This window comes from Xyrauchen texanus, chromosome 2 (genome assembly GCF_025860055.1).
Source record: "Xyrauchen texanus isolate HMW12.3.18 chromosome 2, RBS_HiC_50CHRs, whole genome shotgun sequence".
Lineage (NCBI taxonomy): Eukaryota > Metazoa > Chordata > Actinopteri > Cypriniformes > Catostomidae > Xyrauchen > Xyrauchen texanus.
Genome location: NC_068277.1, coordinates 52898058 through 52918392, shown reverse-complemented (window position 1 = coordinate 52918392; position 20335 = coordinate 52898058). Strand labels below are relative to the sequence as shown.

At 42.7% G+C, this 20335-nt stretch overlaps 1 protein-coding gene across 1 annotated transcript in view; it reads left to right on the top strand.

The window, feature by feature from the left end:
- LOC127653321 (NACHT and WD repeat domain-containing protein 2) overlaps nucleotides 1-19829 on the top strand; it is an 89607-nt gene extending 69778 nt beyond the window's left edge. Inside the window, exons 5-8 of the mRNA XM_052139975.1 lie at nucleotides 1214-1233; nucleotides 1410-1530; nucleotides 4929-5518; nucleotides 12893-19829. Coding sequence (XP_051995935.1) covers nucleotides 1214-1233; nucleotides 1410-1530; nucleotides 4929-5518; nucleotides 12893-16798 — 4637 coding nt within the window. The 3' untranslated portion in view covers nucleotides 16799-19829. The remainder of the gene's footprint in view (nucleotides 1-1213; nucleotides 1234-1409; nucleotides 1531-4928; nucleotides 5519-12892) is intronic.
- Nucleotides 19830-20335: the final 506 nt, after the last annotated feature.

The following is a 20335-nucleotide window of genomic DNA, read 5'->3' as shown; positions in this document are numbered from 1 at the left end:
CACACACAAATACACACATTCTATTTCACTTTCTATCATTCGTACACACACACACACAGATCATGGGAGTGTGTGTGTAAATCAGGTTTTAATGCAGAGTGGCTGCAAATTGAGGCAGCGTCTGCGAAGCTGAGGGTATCTGTTGGACTAAAATGAGAAAAGCAGCAGGGACTGAGTTTCTACCTGCACTCAGCAAAAATACCCACTGATCCACTCACTCTCTCTCTCTCTATCTCTCTTTCTCTTTATTTCTATATGTCCCTGTCCTCTGTCTCTCTGTTAGGTTACTGGGTTCATGACAGACTCTTCCTAAAATATTATTACAGGAACACAGTCTGTTGTATGCTTTAACAATAGAATACCTGTCCAGAGAGTCTACTGTGCAATTTGTATTGTAGGGAGAATTGAGGTTTATTGGGCCACTTTTGACAAATGTGTTTCTGTTGAACTTAATTCACCTTACAATACAGCGGGTTCCCACTTTTGACATTGCATTTGATGTCAAAAGGTGGGAACCCTCTGTATAGTTATTTGACATCCAATTTTATCTCCAAAGTGGTATGTTTTCCATTGGCTTCTGTTGCTACAGGGTAAACAAAAATGTGGTCCAATTTTATCTCCAAAGTGGTATGTTAAAGAGCAGTTGATTATTTCAGATCTTTTGAAGATCTGAGGCTGGAATTTGCCGCTTGTCTTTCGAGGCTGCCTCTTTGCATTCCTATCTGTAATGGTTTGTGATTATGCTCCATTTACCTGAATTCAACCTTTAAACACAGGGTTTCCACAGTCTGGGAAAACATGGAAAAAAAATGTATTTCCATGCCTGGAACATAGTAAAAAAATTAATAAAATCTTAAAAAGTCAAGGATATGTGTGAATAAAATGCTGAAATATCTAAATTTTTAAATATTACAAATATTTCAACATCTAGAAATGGCTTTTTGTGAGTATCATCTACTGTTTTTGTATATCAAAATAAAATAATAATAATAATAATAATAATAATAATAATAATAATAATAATAATAATAAACTAATTTCCAGAATCACACTGCAGAAAAAAACTATTATAAAAGTTGTAAACATACAATATATTTTGGTCAGATGTTTTGTGACAATTACTGGACAAAAGTCAAGTGCTGAGTCAAAGCCTCAATGCAGTTACTGTGAGAGCTAGATTAAAACTGCAATTAAACTACAAAGTGCTTTGAAGAAAAGAGTACTAATGCATTTGTTGCTGCTTTCTTGTGGAATGAGAGAAGTGTTAATTTATGTAAGTAGGACAGTACAGGAGTTTTTTTATTTGTTTTAAATGGGCAACATTCAAACAATGGAACCTTGAATAATTGGATGACTCCATATGTGCTTTTACCCCACAGATGGAGTCAAGCAGCGTAGCAAAGTCAAAGAATGACAAGGCATGGAGGGCAGTCTCAGAGGAAATCAAGAGAATCTTCCGAACCTCTGTTTTACAGCTGCTGGAGAAGGGAACCATGAAGAGCGGTCAAGACAAGAAATTTCTCTGCTCTGGTAAACTCCAGTTACAGTAAAGTTATGTTTCACCTCACGCCATAAATGTCCACTGTTTCTTATATATTGTAGGTTTATATGTATGAGTGAGTTAGGGATGCACTGCATTTTGTAGTACATAGCAAATTCTCCAAAGGGATAGTTCACCCAAAAATTAATATTATATCATCATTCACTCACCCTCATGCCATTCCAAACCTGTACAGCTTACTGAGGTGTTAGGCAGAATGTTAGCCTCAGTTACACTTTCATTGCATCTGTTTTCCATACAATGAAAGTGAATAGTGTCTGAGGCTAACAATCTGCCTAACATCTCCTTTTATGTTCCACAGAAGAAAGGAAGTCATATTATATGCATTTGGAACAATATGAGGGTGAGTAAATTATGACAGAATTTGTATTTTGGGGGGAACTGTTCCTTTTACCGTATAGTTAAAGGAACAGTTTGTAAGTTGGATATTTATCATAAGTTATATATTGTATCGGCACATTTTAACAAAATGTGCATGAACAAAATGTCCATGTTTATAGGACATTTAAACCCAGATTCTGATGATATGAGGGTAATTTAAGGCCCATTTTTCTTTAAAACATTTCATTGGCACTTGACGCTTAACATTTAGGTCATAATAGGTTGTTTGTTAGTAGAATTACATGCATGAAAAAGCCAAATCATGTAACAGAGCTGTCGTTTATAGCTTTGTGGTTTCAAAGAGAGCTCATATTCAAGGCTTATAATGAATGTAAATGTTATTTTTATCCCGCTCTTGAAAATCATTGTGACTAAATTAAAATATGCCTGCATTAGCCAGCATAATATGAGATCTAATCAGGCTAACTTAATTCATCCAGGTTAATCCAATATTCAGTGATCCAGTTAAGTCTCATCACCATACCCCACATTAGAGACTGTGGGTCGGGGCTGGAGAAAAAATAGATTTTCCACTTGCTCTTTTATGTCATCCTAAAAGCATGGATTTGTAATTCAATATATCACTGATACAATACAGTTATGTCTTAATGTTGACATGCAGTACATCAGAAACACCTACATTCCCCCAAGTGAAAAATCTGCTCTCAAACTTGGCTCCTTTCATTAAAAATGTACTCCTCTCTCTCACTTCAGAGCATTAGTCAAGTCTATCCCTGATCTGGTCCATTACCCTCTCTGATATCTGAGATATGTGGCATCTTGTGGGTCTTTATTTTAAAGTATTGTTTAGTATAATGGGAAACAGGTATCACATAACTGTCTTCAGAAAATAAATGCAAGTAATCTCTTACAATGTTAAAACAAGCCTACACACAACGTAATGGGATGCAAAGATCATTGGATAATCAAAATCTAAATGTGAACACAGCACATATTATGCTATCTGGTTGAAAACACATTAGCTTTCCTGGAGCTGATGACTTCATCAGAAATTATGTAGTACGTTTTCCCACATCATAGAATATTAAACCAATCTTATTAGGATTCAGATCGCTGCAACCAGAAGTGGAAGTCATCCAAATATGGGCAGAGAGGATCATTCACTCTAATTACATATGGCCACCAGGAGATGGCACCAAGTACATGACACCGACACAATGATGGCTCAAATGACACAGAATGGAACTGAATGAGATCTCTTTACTCCTGCCTGCATGCGCTGGAGAGAGAGCATACCTTTAGTCACTGTTGTATTCGCATGTGTAATTAGTTTTTATGTTCAATTATTATGTTTTAGTTGTTTGGAGAGGCTTTTGGACACTTGGAGATGTTTTTGGATACTAGGATAAATTATTTTTGTAATGCTATAACTTTTGATTACTTTGTCTTATCAACACAAACATTTACTCAGTTACAGTCGACATGATTGTGAACAAAACAAAAGCTTTTCGGAGCTACCTTACTTACACCCTGAAATATATAATGTCAAATCAGAAAGATAGGAAAAAAAGTTCATTTTTGGCTCAAGATTTTCTCTGATAGTTTCTTAGGCTGAGAGTCCCATCATTTATCATAATCTATTTCATAATTTATTTATTTTTTAAGTTTTGAAGACTTGAAGTTTTCTTTAAAATGATACCAAACTATTGACCCTCTTTGTTTTCTTTTGTAGAGTTACAAGCCTTTAATTTTGGGCATGCCATTAAAACAGGAAATCTTTAAAAACACCTTCAGGGCTTAAAGGGTTAATTTTAATTTTCTTAAAACATATAAAGTTTACCAAAACCAAAAAAGTCAATCAATTTCAAAACCTCTTTTCTTCAAAATTTTTGTTTTATAATGAAATAAATGAATATGTTGGCACAATTATATTTTTGTCTACTAAACTAACAAACATTTAAGCATACGCCTTCAGATCAAAAGATTTATAAGATCATGAGCAACATTTCAGACAAGTGTTTCAAAACTTTTGAGTGTATGTATTCTTTTTATAGAATCAAGAGGTCAAACTGTGACGTGTTGACCTTCTATTCACAAGTTTTTCCTGATCCGAGTTCATCAAACTTGACCTTTCATCGAAATGCAGCATTTCTTAACATATATCGAGTTTATGGTATCCCGCATTCAGATGCGTTCAAATGGGATTGCATGGAGTGCGAAGTGTAGTGTGACTGCCCCTTAAAGCTGAAATACTAAAAGTTTGAATGGAGCCTATATGTTAAATTCAGCTGAATTTGTTGCTGAAGTTTAATATTAGGGGTTAGAGGTTTAGACAAACCCCTTATATTGTTATTGATTTTTTTTAGGAATATCAATACAATCCTGCCCTTCAAGCACTGCAATATGATTCAAGCCTGCTGCTTGACTGTTTATGTAAACTGACAATTTATCCCACTGATCCATTACTTCTATGTTACAAGAAAGGCATTAATGTAATCACAATTCCATAACTGGTGTTTGATTGTTAATTTGTAATAGTAGGTTATTATACATTTTCTAATGTGATTTCCATTTTGAATACTAATACCATGAAAGTACAAATGAGATGTAATTGAGAGACTGCTTCCTGGGTGAGCTTTTGCTGTCATTTACCCTCTTTGAATCCCCCTCTCCTCTCATTTACAAAGCAAGCTGCAAGTATGCGATACTAAGCTGACGAGGTTGGCAGGCTGTCACTGGAGCGCTGCCTTCGATAACACCAGGCAATGCTGGATTAAGAGATCATATCACTTTTTTCCTCTTTAAAGTGGCTCAGAGAGATGGATCTAATCATTTGCTAAAGACTGCCAAAAGCGTAGGAAGCATTCACCTCATGACATCAATTTAAGAACGTTTTCCAAAAGTGTCACTGAAGTGTTTTAGTTTTAAATAGTGTCAGAGACAAAAAACCATGAATGAAAAGAAACATACAGTCACTCAAAAGTGAAAGATTATTATGCTATATATCTTTTCTCTTGTCTTTCAGCATTAGAGGATGAACTGGATTTTGCATTGGGCAAGCAAACCCCAGCCTTTCTGAAGAAATGTGTATGTTACATACGGAAGATCTCCAACTTTGACCGCTTTGCTAAGCTCCCCGAAATGGCACGTTACATGGACATCGTGGTGAGCGCTGACCGCGTCATGAGAAACCAGGAAGCCTACGAACGTCTACTAAAGGTTCGAGATGAGTTCATTCCAATGATAGTGGCAGCATCCAATCTTCGAGTCTACTCATCAGTCACTCACTGTGACATGAAATTTGGCTACTCACAAGAAGTCGAGAGCCACTACGTCGAGGGCCTGTGTAAACAGTTTTATGAAGACATGGTGGATATCATTCAGGCTACTGTCCAACAAAACTTTGACACAGAGACAGATACTCTTTACGACGAGATTGTACAGCATCTGTCGCTGTGCAAGACCTTTTCATCTTTTTATGTGTATAAGAGTGAAGCCTTGGACATCATCCAGGAATACCTGTACCCCAATAAAGGTGGACGGATAACTCCGCTGGTGGTTTACGGAGGACCCTGCACTGGAAAGACCTTGTTACTTGCTGAGGTTGCAAAACAGGTGAAAAGCATGTACAGTATGCATGCATGCGTGCATGTGTGTGTGTGTGTGTGTGTGAGAGAGAGAGAGAGAGAAAGAGAGAGAGAGAGAGAGAGAAAGCAAGTGTGAGCATACTAACCTGTTTAAGGCCATCTGGATGTCGGCACATATTAAAATAATGTGGGATGCCTGTTTGTTGCCTAAAGCTCTTTTTGCTTCCTCGGACGTAATATCTGATGTCATGCAATAAGAGTCATAGTAACATTAATCTATTTTGGACTACTGTTACATGAATATGTCCACCACAAAAATATATATTTGTGCATTCCTATGTGGTTCAACATATATTAGGGAGTCCACATTAAAAATGTGGAATTCAAAATGTAATTTTTATCCTGGAAATAAACAGAAATTAGGGGTGAAAAAAATAGTATTTTATTGTAACGTATGATACAACGCTCTCGATTCGATATCATATGCATCGTAGGGTACATAAATAAATAGATAACTGGTAGTGTGATTAAAACGAAGCAATGCAACATTTAAAGCTGTGAAACAGTCTCCTCCCCGGAGAGGCGGCGATGGCAAACAGCAAGTAGATTGATGTGTTACAGCTTGTCGAATTTGCCAAACAATGGTGTTATAGCCCTGTGCTACAGTACATCAAACATGTTGTTTTACTTAAGCTGACATCACCATGCAAATCAGTAGATTTGCGAGGCAGAAACAGCCGCAGTAAGTTGCAATTAATAGTCACCATCTCCCAGCTGACACTGAGCATGATTACAAGCGCAGCAAGATGCACATTACTATCAAAAACCGGCTTATACAAAAAACGGACAATGTAACATTACATGAGAGAGAAGAAAGAGAGAGAGAGAGAAAGCAAGTGTGAGCATACTAACCTGCTGTCTACTTTTGAAGTAGAAATGAAAACAGGTATGAGCACAACACTTGCGCGCATTGGATAAGAATAGTGTAGCGAACACAAGTTGAGACAGTCACAATGTCGGGAAAAAACTGCTTGATTAAATAAAAGCAAAGCAGGCAAAAGTACAAAGGGCAAATCCAGAGGGAGAATCGTCGTCGAGGGAAGCGCAGGGTCAAAAGCCGGGGAATCAAAGTGAGTAGCGGGAAGGACTAAACAGGGGAGCTAGGGGAACAAGAGAGCTGGCAAGCTAAGGGGTAACGAATCACAGGGGGGTCAAAACTAGACGAGACTAGCGGGGGGCAAAGACACGGGAATCTAAATACAATAACCAACCAACCGGTGTGAAACGAATGTGCTGTGATATAAATAGGGGAACTAACGAGCGGTGCAGGTGTAACGAATAAAGGGGTGATTGAGACGAGTGCAGGTGAAACTAATGTGCAGGATGATTGGAAGCGCGTGAGAAACTCGAGGAAGGGAGATTGCCTATGAGCATGTGAGCGAGAAGGCGCAAAGTGGGCGTGAGGGCTCGAGCAAGCAAAAAGAGCGTGAAAAGCTCGAGGGGGCGGAGTAAGGGAGTGTGCGTGTGTGTGCTAGACGATGCGGGGAGAAGCAGACGAGCGGGGTTCGTGACAGTACTCCCCCCTCTGAATAGGGCAGCTCCTGACGGCCGCGGGAGGCGGTGCAGGATGATCGGGGGACAGACAAAGGGAAGTGAGACAGTCCATGGGCAGTTCAAGGTAAGGTCAGGGGGAACATAGTGGACAGGCGGGTGGTCGGGAGATCTAGGGGGCAGCCATAGGACAGGAACTGGGTCCGGGGGTCTGGAAGGTGACCACCGGACAGGAACAGGGTCAGGAGGCCAGGGAAGAGGCCACAGGACAGGGAGAGTGTCAGGGGGCCACCGGACAGAGTCAGGGGGCCAGGGAAGAGCCGTGAAATGCGGAGCCGTGGAGGACTTGGGAGACGGAGCCTTGGAAGACGGAGCCGTGAGAGACTAGGCAGGCGGGGTACTGAGAGGCTGAGGAGGCAGTGCCATGGGGAGCCCAAGAGACAGGGCAGAGGGAGGTGGTGACGCAGGAGGCTCTAGAGGCGGAGGCCTGGAAGGCTCCAGAGGTGGAGCCGAAGGAGGCTTTAGGGGCGAAGGCCTGGAAGGCTCAGGAGGTGGAGCCGATGACGGTGGCGCCGTGGGAGGTCCCCAGGCGACGACCTGGCAGGCTCTGTAGTCTCGGGGGGTAGAGCCGTAGCAGGCTCGAGGGGCGGAGCTCTAGAAAGCGCTGGAGTCTTTGGGATCAGAGCCGTGAGAGGCTCGGGAGGTGGAGCCGTGGGAGGTTCTGGAGGGGGAGCCGTAGGAGGCCCGAGAGGCGGAGCCGTAGAAAGCTCTGGAGTCTTTGGGAGCAGAACCGTGAGAGGCTCGGGAGGTGGAGCCGTGGGAGGCTCTGGAGGGGGAGCCATAGGAGGCCCGAGAGGCGGAGCCGTAGAAAGCTCTGGAGTCTTTGGGAGCAGAGCCGTGAGAGGCTCGGGAGGTGGAGCCCTGGGAGGCTCTGGAGGGGGAGCCGTAGGAGGCTCGGGAGGCGGAGCCGTAGGAGGCTCAGGAGGCGGAGCCGTAGGAAGCTCAGGAGTCTCTGGGAGTAGAGCCGTGAGAGGCTCGGGGAAAAAGGTCGTGGAAGACTCGAGAGGCTCTAGAGGTGAGGCCCTGGAAGGCTCGAGAGGCTCGAGAGGGGGAGCCATGAAAGACTCGAGAGACGAAGCCCTGAGAGGCTTGGAAGGGGGTGGAGCCCTGAAAGACTCGAGAGGAGAAGCCCTGAGAGACTCGAGAGGGGAAGCCCTGAGAGGCTTGAGAGGGGGAGGAGCCCTGAGAGACTCGAGAGGCGAAGCCGTGAGAGGCTTGAGGGGTGGAGCCATGAAAGACTCGAGGGACGGAGCCCTGAGAGGCTCGAGGGGAGGAGGAGCCCTGAGAGGCTCGAGGGGAGGAGGAGCCCTGAGAGGCTCGAGAGGGGAAGCCCTGAGAGGCTTGAGAGGGGGAGGAGCCCTGAGAGACTCGAGAGGCGAAGCCGTGAGAGGCTTGAGGGGTGGAGCCATGAAAGACTCGTGAGGAGAAGCTCTAGGAGGCTTGAGAGGGGGAGGAGCCCTGAGAGACTCGAGAGGCGAAGCCGTGAGAGGCTTGAGGGGTGGAGCCATGAAAGACACGAGGGGTGGAGCCCTGAGAGGCTCGAGGGGAGGAGGAGCCCTGAAAGACTCGAGAGGCGAAGCCGTGAGAGGCTTGAGGGATGGAGCCATGTAAGACTCTAGAGGAGAAGCCCTGAGAGGCTTGGAAGGAGGTGGAGGAGCCCTGAGAGACTCGAGAGGCAAAGCCGTGAGAGGCTTGAGGGGTGGAGCCATGAAAGACTCGTGAGGCGAAGCCGTGAGAGGCTTGAGGGGTGGAGCCATGAAAGACTCGTGAGGAGAAGCCCTGGGAGGCTTGAGGGGTGGAGCCATGAAAGACTCGAGGGGAGAAGCCCTGAGAGGCGGCGCTGTGGGAGGCTCGAGAGGAAGAGCCCTGGGAGGCTTGAGAGGAGCCCTGGGAGGCTTGGGAGGAGGAGCCTTGGGAGACTGGAGAGGCGGAGGCCGCGAGGGCTCTGAGGGGCGAGCAGAGGCTGGCAGAGCCGTGGAAGACTCTGGGGGCGGAGCAGAACCCGGCAGAGCCGTGGAAGACTCTGGGGGCGAAGCAGAACCCGGCAGAGCCGTGGAAGACTCTGGGGGCGGAGCAGAACCCGGCAGAGCCGTAGAAGACTCTGGGGGCGGAGCAGAGGTCGGTAGAGCTGCGGAAGACACTGAGGGAACCTCTGCGGTCTTGAGCACAAGACGAGACTGGGGAGAAGGGGCCCTCTTCCTTCTCTTACGTCTTCGGCCAACAGGGGACGTGGCCATGGGGACGGTCGAGGCTACAGGCGCTGGCTCTGGGGCGGTCGAAGCTACAGGCGCTGGCTCGCTGACGGTGGCGACATGGGCTGGCTGGCATGGCGGCATGGCGCTGGCTCGTTGGCCGTGGCGAGCATGGGCGCTGGCTCGCTGGCGTCGTGGCGCGAGCATGGGCGCTGGCTGGCTGGCTGGCTCGTTGGCCGTGGCGGGCATGGGCGCTGGCTCGTGGGCCGTGGCGGGCATGGGCGCTGGCTCATGGGCCGTGGGCGCTGGCTCATTGGCCGTGGCAGGCATGGGCGTTGACTCGCTGGCCGTGCCAGGCTTCAAGGCTGGGGCCGTGACAGGCCTCGGGACTGGGGCCGTGTCTGGCTTCAAGACGGGGGCCGTGTCTGGCTTCAAGACGGGGGCCGTGGTAGGCTTCAAGACGGGGGCCGTGGTAGGCTTCAAGACGGGGGCCGTGGTAGGGAACGCTGGTTCAGTGTCTGCCTCCCCTACAGTAAACGAGGAACCAGCGTACAGTAGGGCGAGGTCAATAAACTGAGCCAGGTTAAGGGAGCAGCGACCACCAGGCATGAAAGATGAGGCTGGCTCATTCAGTCCATGTTGAAAAACGGTTTTCAGAGCCACCTCATTAAAATTCACCTGGTTGGCCAGGGCACAAAAATCCACAACATAAACCTCCAAGGGTTGACCCCCTGACGCAACCCCACGAGTCGGGCCGCTGGCTCCATAATGTCGAGGGCGGGGTTATGAGTTACACAACTGCTGCCTCACATAAAAAACCCTTGGTCAGCGTCCGAAGAGCCATAAAACCTCTCCGGGGGTGGAGAGTGCACGGCACTCAGAAATGCACTGGAGGCATAAACGGGCTCAGGGGCAGACACAGGTGAAATAGGGTGAAACAAATCAGAAATAGTGCATACCTGCTGCCCCTGGGCCGTGAGCGCGTGGTCATCTCTCCACACTGTAGCTCCTCGCGCCGAATGTGACGTGCTTCTCCGCTCTAGTGAGCTGCGCGAATCCTTAGCGCGGGGCATTGTGACTGTCAACGGTGAGGTTGGTTATTTTGTAGCAAACACAAGTTGAGACAGTCACAATGTCGGGAAAAAACTGCTTTATTAAATAAAAGCAAAGCAGGCAAAAGTACAAAGGGCAAATCCAGAGGGAGAATCGTCGTCGAGGGAAGCGTAGGGTCAAAAGCCGGGGAATCAAAGTGAGTAGCGGGAAGGACTAAACAGGGGAGCTAGGGGAACAAGAGAGCTGGCAAGCTAAGGGGTAACGAATCACAGGGGGCAACGAATCACGAGACTAGCAGGGGGCAAAGACACGGGAATCTAAATACAATAACCAACCGGTGTGAAACGAATGTGCTGTGATATAAATAGGGGAACTAACGAGCGGTGCAGGTGTAACGAATAAAGGGGTGATTGAGACGAGTGCAGGTGAAACTAATGTGCAGGAGGATTGGAAGCGTGAGAAACTTCGAGGAAGGGAGATTGCCCTACGAGCATGTGAGCGAGAAGGAGCAAAGTGGGCGTGAGGGCTCGAGCGAGCAAAAAGAGCGTGAAAAGCTCGAGGGGGCGGAGTGAGGGAGTGTGCGTGTGTGTGCTAGACGATGCGGGGAGAAGCAGAGGAGCGGGGTTCTTGACAAATAGTAAAGTTTACATGCGATGTGAAACCCTGGGAAGAGGGCAAAAAACGTATGTGTGCTTGTTTTTGCTCAAACCGCTAAATTATATTGGATTATGTACATAATTTATATTGTAAAGCCAGAGGTCAGGTTTCACAGCATGACTTTTGAACCCCACTGTATCTGCGAGCACATGCCAAATAGTCAAAATTCTGATTGCATCGCAATTGCAAATTAGAAAAGGATTGCAGATATTATTTACTAAGTTCAAAGTTCATTGCAAAATATATGCAGTTTTCTCATCCGTCAGCTTCAGCCAATATTATGGCTTATGTGGAGATAGTGCTTTGTGTGTCATGTGTTGATGGTTGGAATCGATGGTGTTGATAAGTTTGTGGGTGAGGAACAAAGCAGGAAGAGTAGTGTTGACATTTCGTGTCACCCATGGCAACCTGTCACAGGCCTTAACCACTAATGTTAGTTCACAGATGATGAGCCCGGGGACCTTGTCTAACTCCCTCGTCCTTGTTCTTGTAATCTCTCTTTCTCACTGTCCTTCAATCTAACATCCATACTACAAAAGCTTTCAAATATTTATCTATATGGTATTCAATTTCTCTATACATGCAATGCATGCAGCCACACATTTTATGGTAACTATTTGATAATCAAGTTCAGAATGTATCTATATCATTCCCATACTTTACTCCTATCATCTCACATTTACAATGTTAGTGTAGGTGGGTTTGAACCATACAGAGAATTATGCAGCAAGTATGAGCACAGTGATGCATTCAAGTGTACATCAAACACACATAGTAGCAATCTGGACATGTAGACATGCACACACACATACTCCTTGGCCAATCACAGAAATGCACAAAGACAGACACATACAAACATCCATGCAAGCAGTCCACTGAGAAATGGTGGCTTTGGCAAAGCATTTTATCATTAATAGCCAGTCTCCCCAGACAGAGAGAAATAATATTTAATGTTTCCTTGAATCTCTGCTGGAGGCACCCATGAACCATATTCATATGAAATTGAATGTGCTAAGAGGGATGGAAAGATTGAAACTGATTTAGAAAATCCAGCGTTGGCTTTATTGCTGTTGAGTACATTTTATTATTTGATTATTGATTATTTATACTCTGTAATTTAGTTTTGGTTTGTCTTCCTCATGCCGTCAAGGTTAGTGTACAGTAGATCTATTAAATAATGGATGGACTATAGTCACTCGAGTGTTTCTGCTAGTGTCACGCTTATAATCTCATTGCTGTAGGTCACAGCAGTTCTTGGATTTTCACCCAAGTGTGTTTTTATAGTAACAGGAGGCAAGGTTCTGTTAAGCACAGATAATGATGTATAGTTGCATGTATTTCATATCATGTCTAAAAGCTACTTAAATCTTGAATCTGTCTGCATATTCAATAAATGTTCTACATATGAATTAACATGCTAAAAAAATACTATAAAAAGTACGGTAACACTTTACAATGTGGTTTTATTAATAAACATTAGTAAATGTAATAAGTATAATTAACAAACAATGAACTTTATTTATGTATTTTTACAGCATTTATTAACTTTGGTTAATGTTAATTTATTACATTATAATTGTTAGTTTATGGTAGTTATGATAAATATGATAATGCATTAACTGATGTCAACAACATCCAACTTTTCTTTTAGAAATATATTGAAATTAACTAGATTAAGAAGATAATAAGATTAGCAAGTGCTGTAAAAGTATTGTTCATAGTTAGTTCATGTTAACTAATGTAGTTAACTAATGTTAAGGAATACAAACTTATTGTAAAGTGTTACTGTATATACTATACTGTATATACAGTATATACATGTATGTTTATGTATGTGCTTGCTGTATTTATGAACTGCTGTTTCTTTTTTTTAATTTTCTTTTGTTTAGGCCTATTCGTGGCTCCAGAAAGAAATGGGACCAGAAACAGACCCAGTGGTCATTGTCAGATTCATTGGCTCCACTGACTTTTCCACTGACCTCCGCACCCTGCTACAGAGCATCTGTGAACAAATCGCCATCAACTACCGGTGCCTGATCCATTTCTTGCCAAACAAGATTCAGGAGATGAGGGAACTGCTGGTTAATTTACTAGGGGAGTCATCATTCCACCGACCTCTTGTCATCATTCTGGATGCCTTGGAGCAGTTGTCTGATGGTGATGAGGCTAGAAAGCTGTGGTGGCTGCCTGTCCACCTGCCACGTACAGTCCGCATTGTAGTGTCCACCCTACCCAACAAGCATGGGATACTGCAGAAACTACGCTGCCTGATACATGACGAAGACAGTTATGTTGAACTAATGCAAAGAGATCGCAAAGCTTGCAGTCAGACGCTTAAACAGCAGCTACTGAGTGTCAAAAGGAAAGTGACCTCTGGTCAACAGATATATGTGAATGAGGCAATGGCAAAGTGTACACTGCCTATGTTTATCAACCTCATCTACCGAGAGGTAGTTCACTGGCGATCACACAAGGACGTGGATGACAAATCATTGTGTTCTACAGTGCACGAAAGCATTGAGCATCTTTTCTACTCCATCGAGAAAAAGCTTGGTTCACGCTTTGTCTTTCGGGCACTGGGCTACATCACTATGGCACGGGCAGGGCTGACAGAGTTGGAGCTAGAAGACATCTTGTCTTTGGACAACAGTGTCCTTGGGGACATCATGGTGAGCTCTAATCTTAAAAATCCTCTGCGTATTTCTTACGATTTCATAGCCCGACTAAAGGAGGAGCTTGAAGGTTACCTTGTGGAGCGTCAAGTCCGTAATGTCACACTAATGGTCTGGGCGAATCGCCATCTGCATCTCATAGCGCAAAAGCTGTACCTCAGTAATGAAGAAGATGTACATCAAATGCATAGCCTTTTGGCCGAGTACTTCCTTGGGGCGTGGGCAAGTGGTAGAAAGAAGATATTCCACTGCGACAATAATCACTTTGCCTCACTGAATATCACCCAACATCAAAACCCTCACCAACAGCAGAGCCTTCATGGCCATGACAAAGCTTCTGCTGACAAGCACTCATATGACAGGCAGACACCTGAACAACCCTGGGTGTTCCAGTGTAACTTGCTGGAACCAGACATCTTTTTTGTCAACCACAGAAAAATGACAGAGCTAACATACCACTTGACAAGGAGTGGCCGCACAGATGATCTCATGTATGGTGTCATCATGAACTTCAGTTGGCTCTACACAATGATAAAGATAGGACAGTTTGACAAGGCCTTGATGGACATTGACCTAGCTTACGGTTGCACACAAGAAAAGGAGCTGAAGTTTCTTGCAACTACACTTCGTAGTATAAAGCTCAAAGTGACCAAGAACCCTGCGTCACTCTCTGCTGAGCTACAACAAAGACTCCTTCCTGTCGTCACATCACTTCCCAAGCTCAGACACCTTCTTCTTGAGTGTGACAAGGATGGTCCAAAATACTGCTCCATCGTGCCACTGCACTCTTCCATGGATGTCACATACAGTCCTGAAAGATTACCACTAAGTTCGAGCTACATGCAGATAGTGGAGATTCTACCTACCTTAGCACCAAATATAGTTATTGTTGCGCTTGAAGATGGTTCTGTCAGCACATGGGATGTTGAGAGTAGACAGCTGCTCAGGCAAATAGACACAGCGAGGTCAGTTGTTCTTGGTATCCGCCTAACCACAGATGAGAAGTATCTAGTAGTGGCCACTACAAAAAATACACTGCTCATTTATGATAATCACAAGTCCTGCTTGTTGTCCGAGGTGGACGTGAAAGGATCCAAGCACTGTGGTATCACTGGTGGAGTTGCATTTATCAATGGATTCACCTTGTCCAGTCATCATGCCTTGGCCTGGCTGGAGGCAAGCAAAGACATCAATGTGATCGATTTACTTTACGGCTGGCCGTTGTATCAGTTCCATTGCTGGTATGAGGTAACCTGTGTTCAGTGCTCCCCAGACGGAATGTATGCTTTCTGTGGACAATATCTTAACACTACCACCATTTTCCATCTTGGTAGTGGGGACAAGCTTTCCACAATGACTTCGGAATTCTCTGGTGGCTTTGTTAAATCCATTCTGATTCTAGACACAATCCATCAAATGGTTATGATTGACAATGAAGGCAGTCTCTCTGTGTGGAACACCAAAGACATCACAAACCCGAAGCTAATGGAGGATTACGACTGCAGAGGAGATGAGAGTGAGGTGGTGAGCATAGAACTCTCTGAGGATCAGCGATCCATCCTCATTTGCAAAGCGAGTAGCATTGAGGTGCTGGACACCAAGATTTGGAAGATGGCAGAGAAGTTCAAGGCCAAGCGTAGTGAGAAGTTTGTGGCAGCCGTTCTCTCAAAGAATAGCCAAAGTATCATAGCCTCAATGGAGAACACTTCCTCTATATTTGTGTGGAGAAGAGACAGTGGACAGTGCATGGCCAGCTTGATAGAGATATCTGGAGCCATTGTGAAGCTGATCAAATCAACGCACCATAACTTGCTTCTGTCAGTGGCCAGCAGTGGTGTGCTTTCTGTGTGGGACATTGACATCATAACTGCCATGTCAAACATAGATAAAACAGGGAAACCAATCCAAAGCCTGCAGCTCTCAGGCAGGGAGGACTTTGTGTACACAATGGATGGATCAGAGGTCATCCACAAGTGGAACTACAGCACAGGTTTCATTGAGATGGTCTTCAAGCATGAAGGGCTCGTGGAAAACTGGGTTCTGACAACATCGGGTGACCTCATGGTGACATCTGATGATAAAAACAGTCAGTACATATGGCACACAACCACTGGTGAGAATACATTACGTATCAATGGCCAAAGGATTTCACAGCTTCTCATTACGCACAATGACCAGTTTGTAGTGTCCCTCTGCGAACAGAATGCCTCTCGCGTTTGGAGGCTTGCGACGGGTCACAAGGTGTGTAACATTCTGGTAACTCTCCAACATGCTCTCATTACCACAGCAAACACATTCCTTGTTGGCACCAACAAGAACAAGTTGTTGGCCGTTAGCTTGTGGTCGGGCAGCGTATCTAAAAAGTTCATCTGTGATGATGGGATCACAATTGTTAACTTCAAGTTAATCCCTGACAGTCCAGATTATGTGGTCTTTATCACCTCCACAGAGACAGTTTTCATCTGGAGTGTCGCTGATGAGTCTGTGTGTAGGCGAGTGCAGCTACCCAGCAACTTTTTGAAGAACCTGGAGGATTTCCAAATATCACCAAATGGGAAATTGGGGATTGTGTCAAAGGGTGACGAGAACATCAATGTCCTAGACCTCCACAGTGGTAAACTGCGACTGGTCCATGCTGCTGGCATCATATGGCGTCAAAAGCTCTCACGGGACGGACGCTACTTAGTCTACATATGTTTCCAAAATTGTGATGAGGATGATGATGCAGGTGTTGTTTCAAGTCTGATTGTCATGAGATTGGCAGATGGTAAAAGCATTGGCACCTGTTCCCTCTACAAAACACCAACTTATTTGTGCCTATCACAGCGAGCACTTAACATCATTGTGGGTTTTGAGGATGGCAGCATTGGTACATACACAGTAGTAGACCGTGTAGATGCAGCTCTTAAAATCAAGATTGCCACCTCAAACAGCCGCCAAATCGTTAACAATGCCTCACAGAAAGTACGACCCAAGTGTAGCACCAATGCCTTCAAGACCATTGCTGACTGTGTGTGGAGAGAATCCACCGAGGTCTTCTCTCGGGACAGTCCAATTAATGTGTCTGACAGTGGAGAGCCAGAAACCATGACGCCCACAAAGAAAACTGAATTGCTGCAATAACAGTGCTCTCTTTTGGACATTAAGGGCATGGCGGATCAAGGTAAGGTTTTGCTAGAAGTGATTATTGTTTACAGGAACTTTGATTCAACTGCACAGATCAGTCCTCTAGGTAACACACAGCAAAAGGCTAACTGCTCTTAAGTTGCACTTAAGCTGCAATCACATTGTTTTCTCTTATCCCCAACATCAACTTACTTTTAAAGGGATAGTTCTCTAAAAAAATTAAACAAACAAACTGTATGACTTTCTTACATGGAACACAAAAGGAGATATTTGGAAGGACTTTAGTCTTAGTCAATATTAACCTTAATCTTTCCTCTATACAATGAAAGTGAATGGTGACTGAGACTAAAATTCTGCCTAACATCTCCTTTTGTTTTCCAAGGAATAAAGTACTCACATGTGGGTTAGTGAAAGGTGAGAAAATTAATTTATGGGTAAACTGTCCAATTAAATGTGTAAGCTGAATTCAGTATTGTTTCAAGGAACAAATTCATTCAAATATAAATGTCATTCATTTCAAAAGCCAATCCAGTGGGCTTTACAATATGTTCTTCCTTAATATGTGTATGTATGCCAATGTGGCCATAAAGTTAAGAATTTCTGTGTGTTTTTGTCAAATCAAGCCATAATGTCACTTTATACAGAAGCATAGAGACATGTAATATATTTGTAGCCATATAAGAGTTGCTGCCATATCTTCTGTTTCTAAATGCCCATTTGTGTCTATTTCTTAATGTCCTCTGGTAGTGTACTTAAAAGAAAACCTATGTACATATGTGTACATATGTACTTTGGCTGCTGCAGTTTGTGCAACTACTTAAAATGTTATGTTGTGCTAAATGCAATCAAAGTGAGTGCCTGGATTTTAACATTTCCTTTCTTACAGAAACTAATGAAGACAAATTTGCAGGGAATTTCTAAACAAAAATACCTTGATACAAATATTCATCATTATGATAAACATGATCAGCATACAATGAATAATTTGGTTTATTTGGAAATAATTGTTCACAATTACATCAGAAAGAGGATTATTGAAAAGTGTTTTTATATACATATATATATATATATATGTATATTCGGGTATGCAGAGTGTAGTCTGGAGTCATAAATAGCTTTTCAGTAAATTCTATCTGTGACATTTGCTCTAAATGCCAAACATATGAGAGCCAGTTTTAAATCCATCCTCATATCTAATGCCACTAATTATTGTCACTCTAACTCTCTGATTAATCATTTATATAATTTACACAAATACAGTACTGTGCAAAAGTTTTAGGAAAAATGGTGTATAGTGAAGATGTTATCTAAAATTACACAATGAATCATCTTTATTCAGCAATTAACTTCATACAAAGTGCAGTAAACAAAAAAAAAACAAAATCAATATTTGGTGTGATGACGCTATGCATTTAAAACAGCACCAGTTTTCCTAGGTACACTTCCATGACATTTTTAAAGGTTGTTTGCATATAGGTTGTTCCAAGCATCTTGGAGAACTTGCCACAGTTCTATGTATTTAGGCAGTCGCAATTGCTTCAGTCTCTTCACTTAATCCCAAACTGACACAATGATGTTGAGATCCATGCTCTATTTGGGTCATACCATCTGTTGCAGGACTCCGTGTTCTACTTCTATTCTATTTGCAAAAGGAACGTTCAGAAATCTAAAATTGATATTTCCTATTGACACATTAAAGCAGATGATGTATAATAATAATCCTAAAACAAATGTTTTTGAGAAACATCGAATGTGCCTTAGACTTTTGCACAGTACAGTACTATATAATACAGTATATTTGGCCATAGCTGTAAGTCGTTAAATGAAACTGATATTTTATTACCTGAGTGAAAGAAAGATACTGAGAATGTCATCTTCTGACTCCACTAAATCCAAGAGATTAAGACTATGTATTCATTACTTTAAAGAACGTGTAATTTATTGTATCAAAATAATGATGGTACAGATGTACCAAGCAACAAATGTTGAGGAAAGATTCGAGGTCTAAACCACTACTGACGATTTACGTGTAGCATCTCGCCTGGAGTATCTACGCCTTAAAAAGTTGAGTCATCTTATCTTATACAAACATGTATTTGAAATTGTTAGATCATGTTCTTTGTGAGGTAAAGACTGAATGTGTGCTAGAAAAATATTATACTTTGTATTGTCATGTTATAGATGACTTAGATATATTTATGAATAGACTATTTGTTATCATAAACAAGGTTGATTTATGAATGGCTTATACAGTATATGCTCAAAAATGGTTGTCAAGGTAGTGTTGGGTGGTTGCACTTTATTTTAAATGAGTTGTTCACCAAGGTTGACTTTGAATAGGTGTGTCACAAATGTTAACTAAACGAATTTTGCCTTCAGTTATGGGTATTTTTTGGCATATTGCAAAAGAAAGTAGTTTCAACAAAATGATCAGGCATGCCCCATTCAGACTATTTTCTCCATAACTAAAGGGCTATTCCATCAAATTGTATGTTTACCTCTGGAAATACTGAAACAAAGGCCCATTTACAACCTGTAGCAGTATTTAGGGGTGATATTCTTCTCCCCAAAGTGTTTTAAACCCATAGATTTCATATATTTGCCAAAGTTTTATTTATTTATTTATTTTGCTTGTTAGGTTTGTTTTATCCCTGTTTTATTTTTAGAACGTTACATGGTGTTCCTTGTTACTTTTTCTGGAATTTTCTGGCTTTATTGTGTTTTTCTAGCATAACTATGAAAAAGTAAATTCATTATCTTTGCTAAGATATTGAGGAAGTCCATCTCTATTATATTGGAATGCCAGTAGAGTATATTTGAATGTGTCGATATGAGAGCAACTGAACAGTATTATATGTTATGTAACTTGAATGACTTTTAAAAACATACATGTTTGAAAAACATAGTTCACAAACTGGTATTGAATGTCTTTATTGTATTATTTGTATTGTCAAGATTTAAATCCCTGTTTAGAGATTGATATATTTTCATAAATGTTGTACTTACATTTTGTTACAAAGTTAAGTATTCTGAGAAAATAATAAATAAAATAAAAAACAGAAAATGTGTCTGAAAGATATTTGACAGTGTGTATGCATTGTTTGTATGGAACATTTTAATCTAATAAAATGGTTTTCTTTCTGCCTCTTAAATTTGCCTCCTAAACAACTTTCTTATGGGTATATTATCTTCATTTTGAAAGACATATTAAAGTGCTCCAAATATTTTATCCCATAATTATGCCTTTTGTAATCCAGAAAATACTGATACTGATATGAGCAATGCTTTGTTAAATGTATAATAGGTTGCTCCCCTGTGCGATGTGCAGACAAGTGTGCAGTTGCTGTATGATATCAATATGACAATTCCTACTTGCACACACCTGGATTCTCTCACACAAGTGTGCAGCAGTGCCAGCACCAACACACATACACCACAGTAAACAAACAGAAGCTCAGGGCAGGATTGGTTGTGTGTAGTCTCTATGGAAACTGTAGAACCCTCAGTGGCATCAGCCCCCTGTTGTGGTGACTG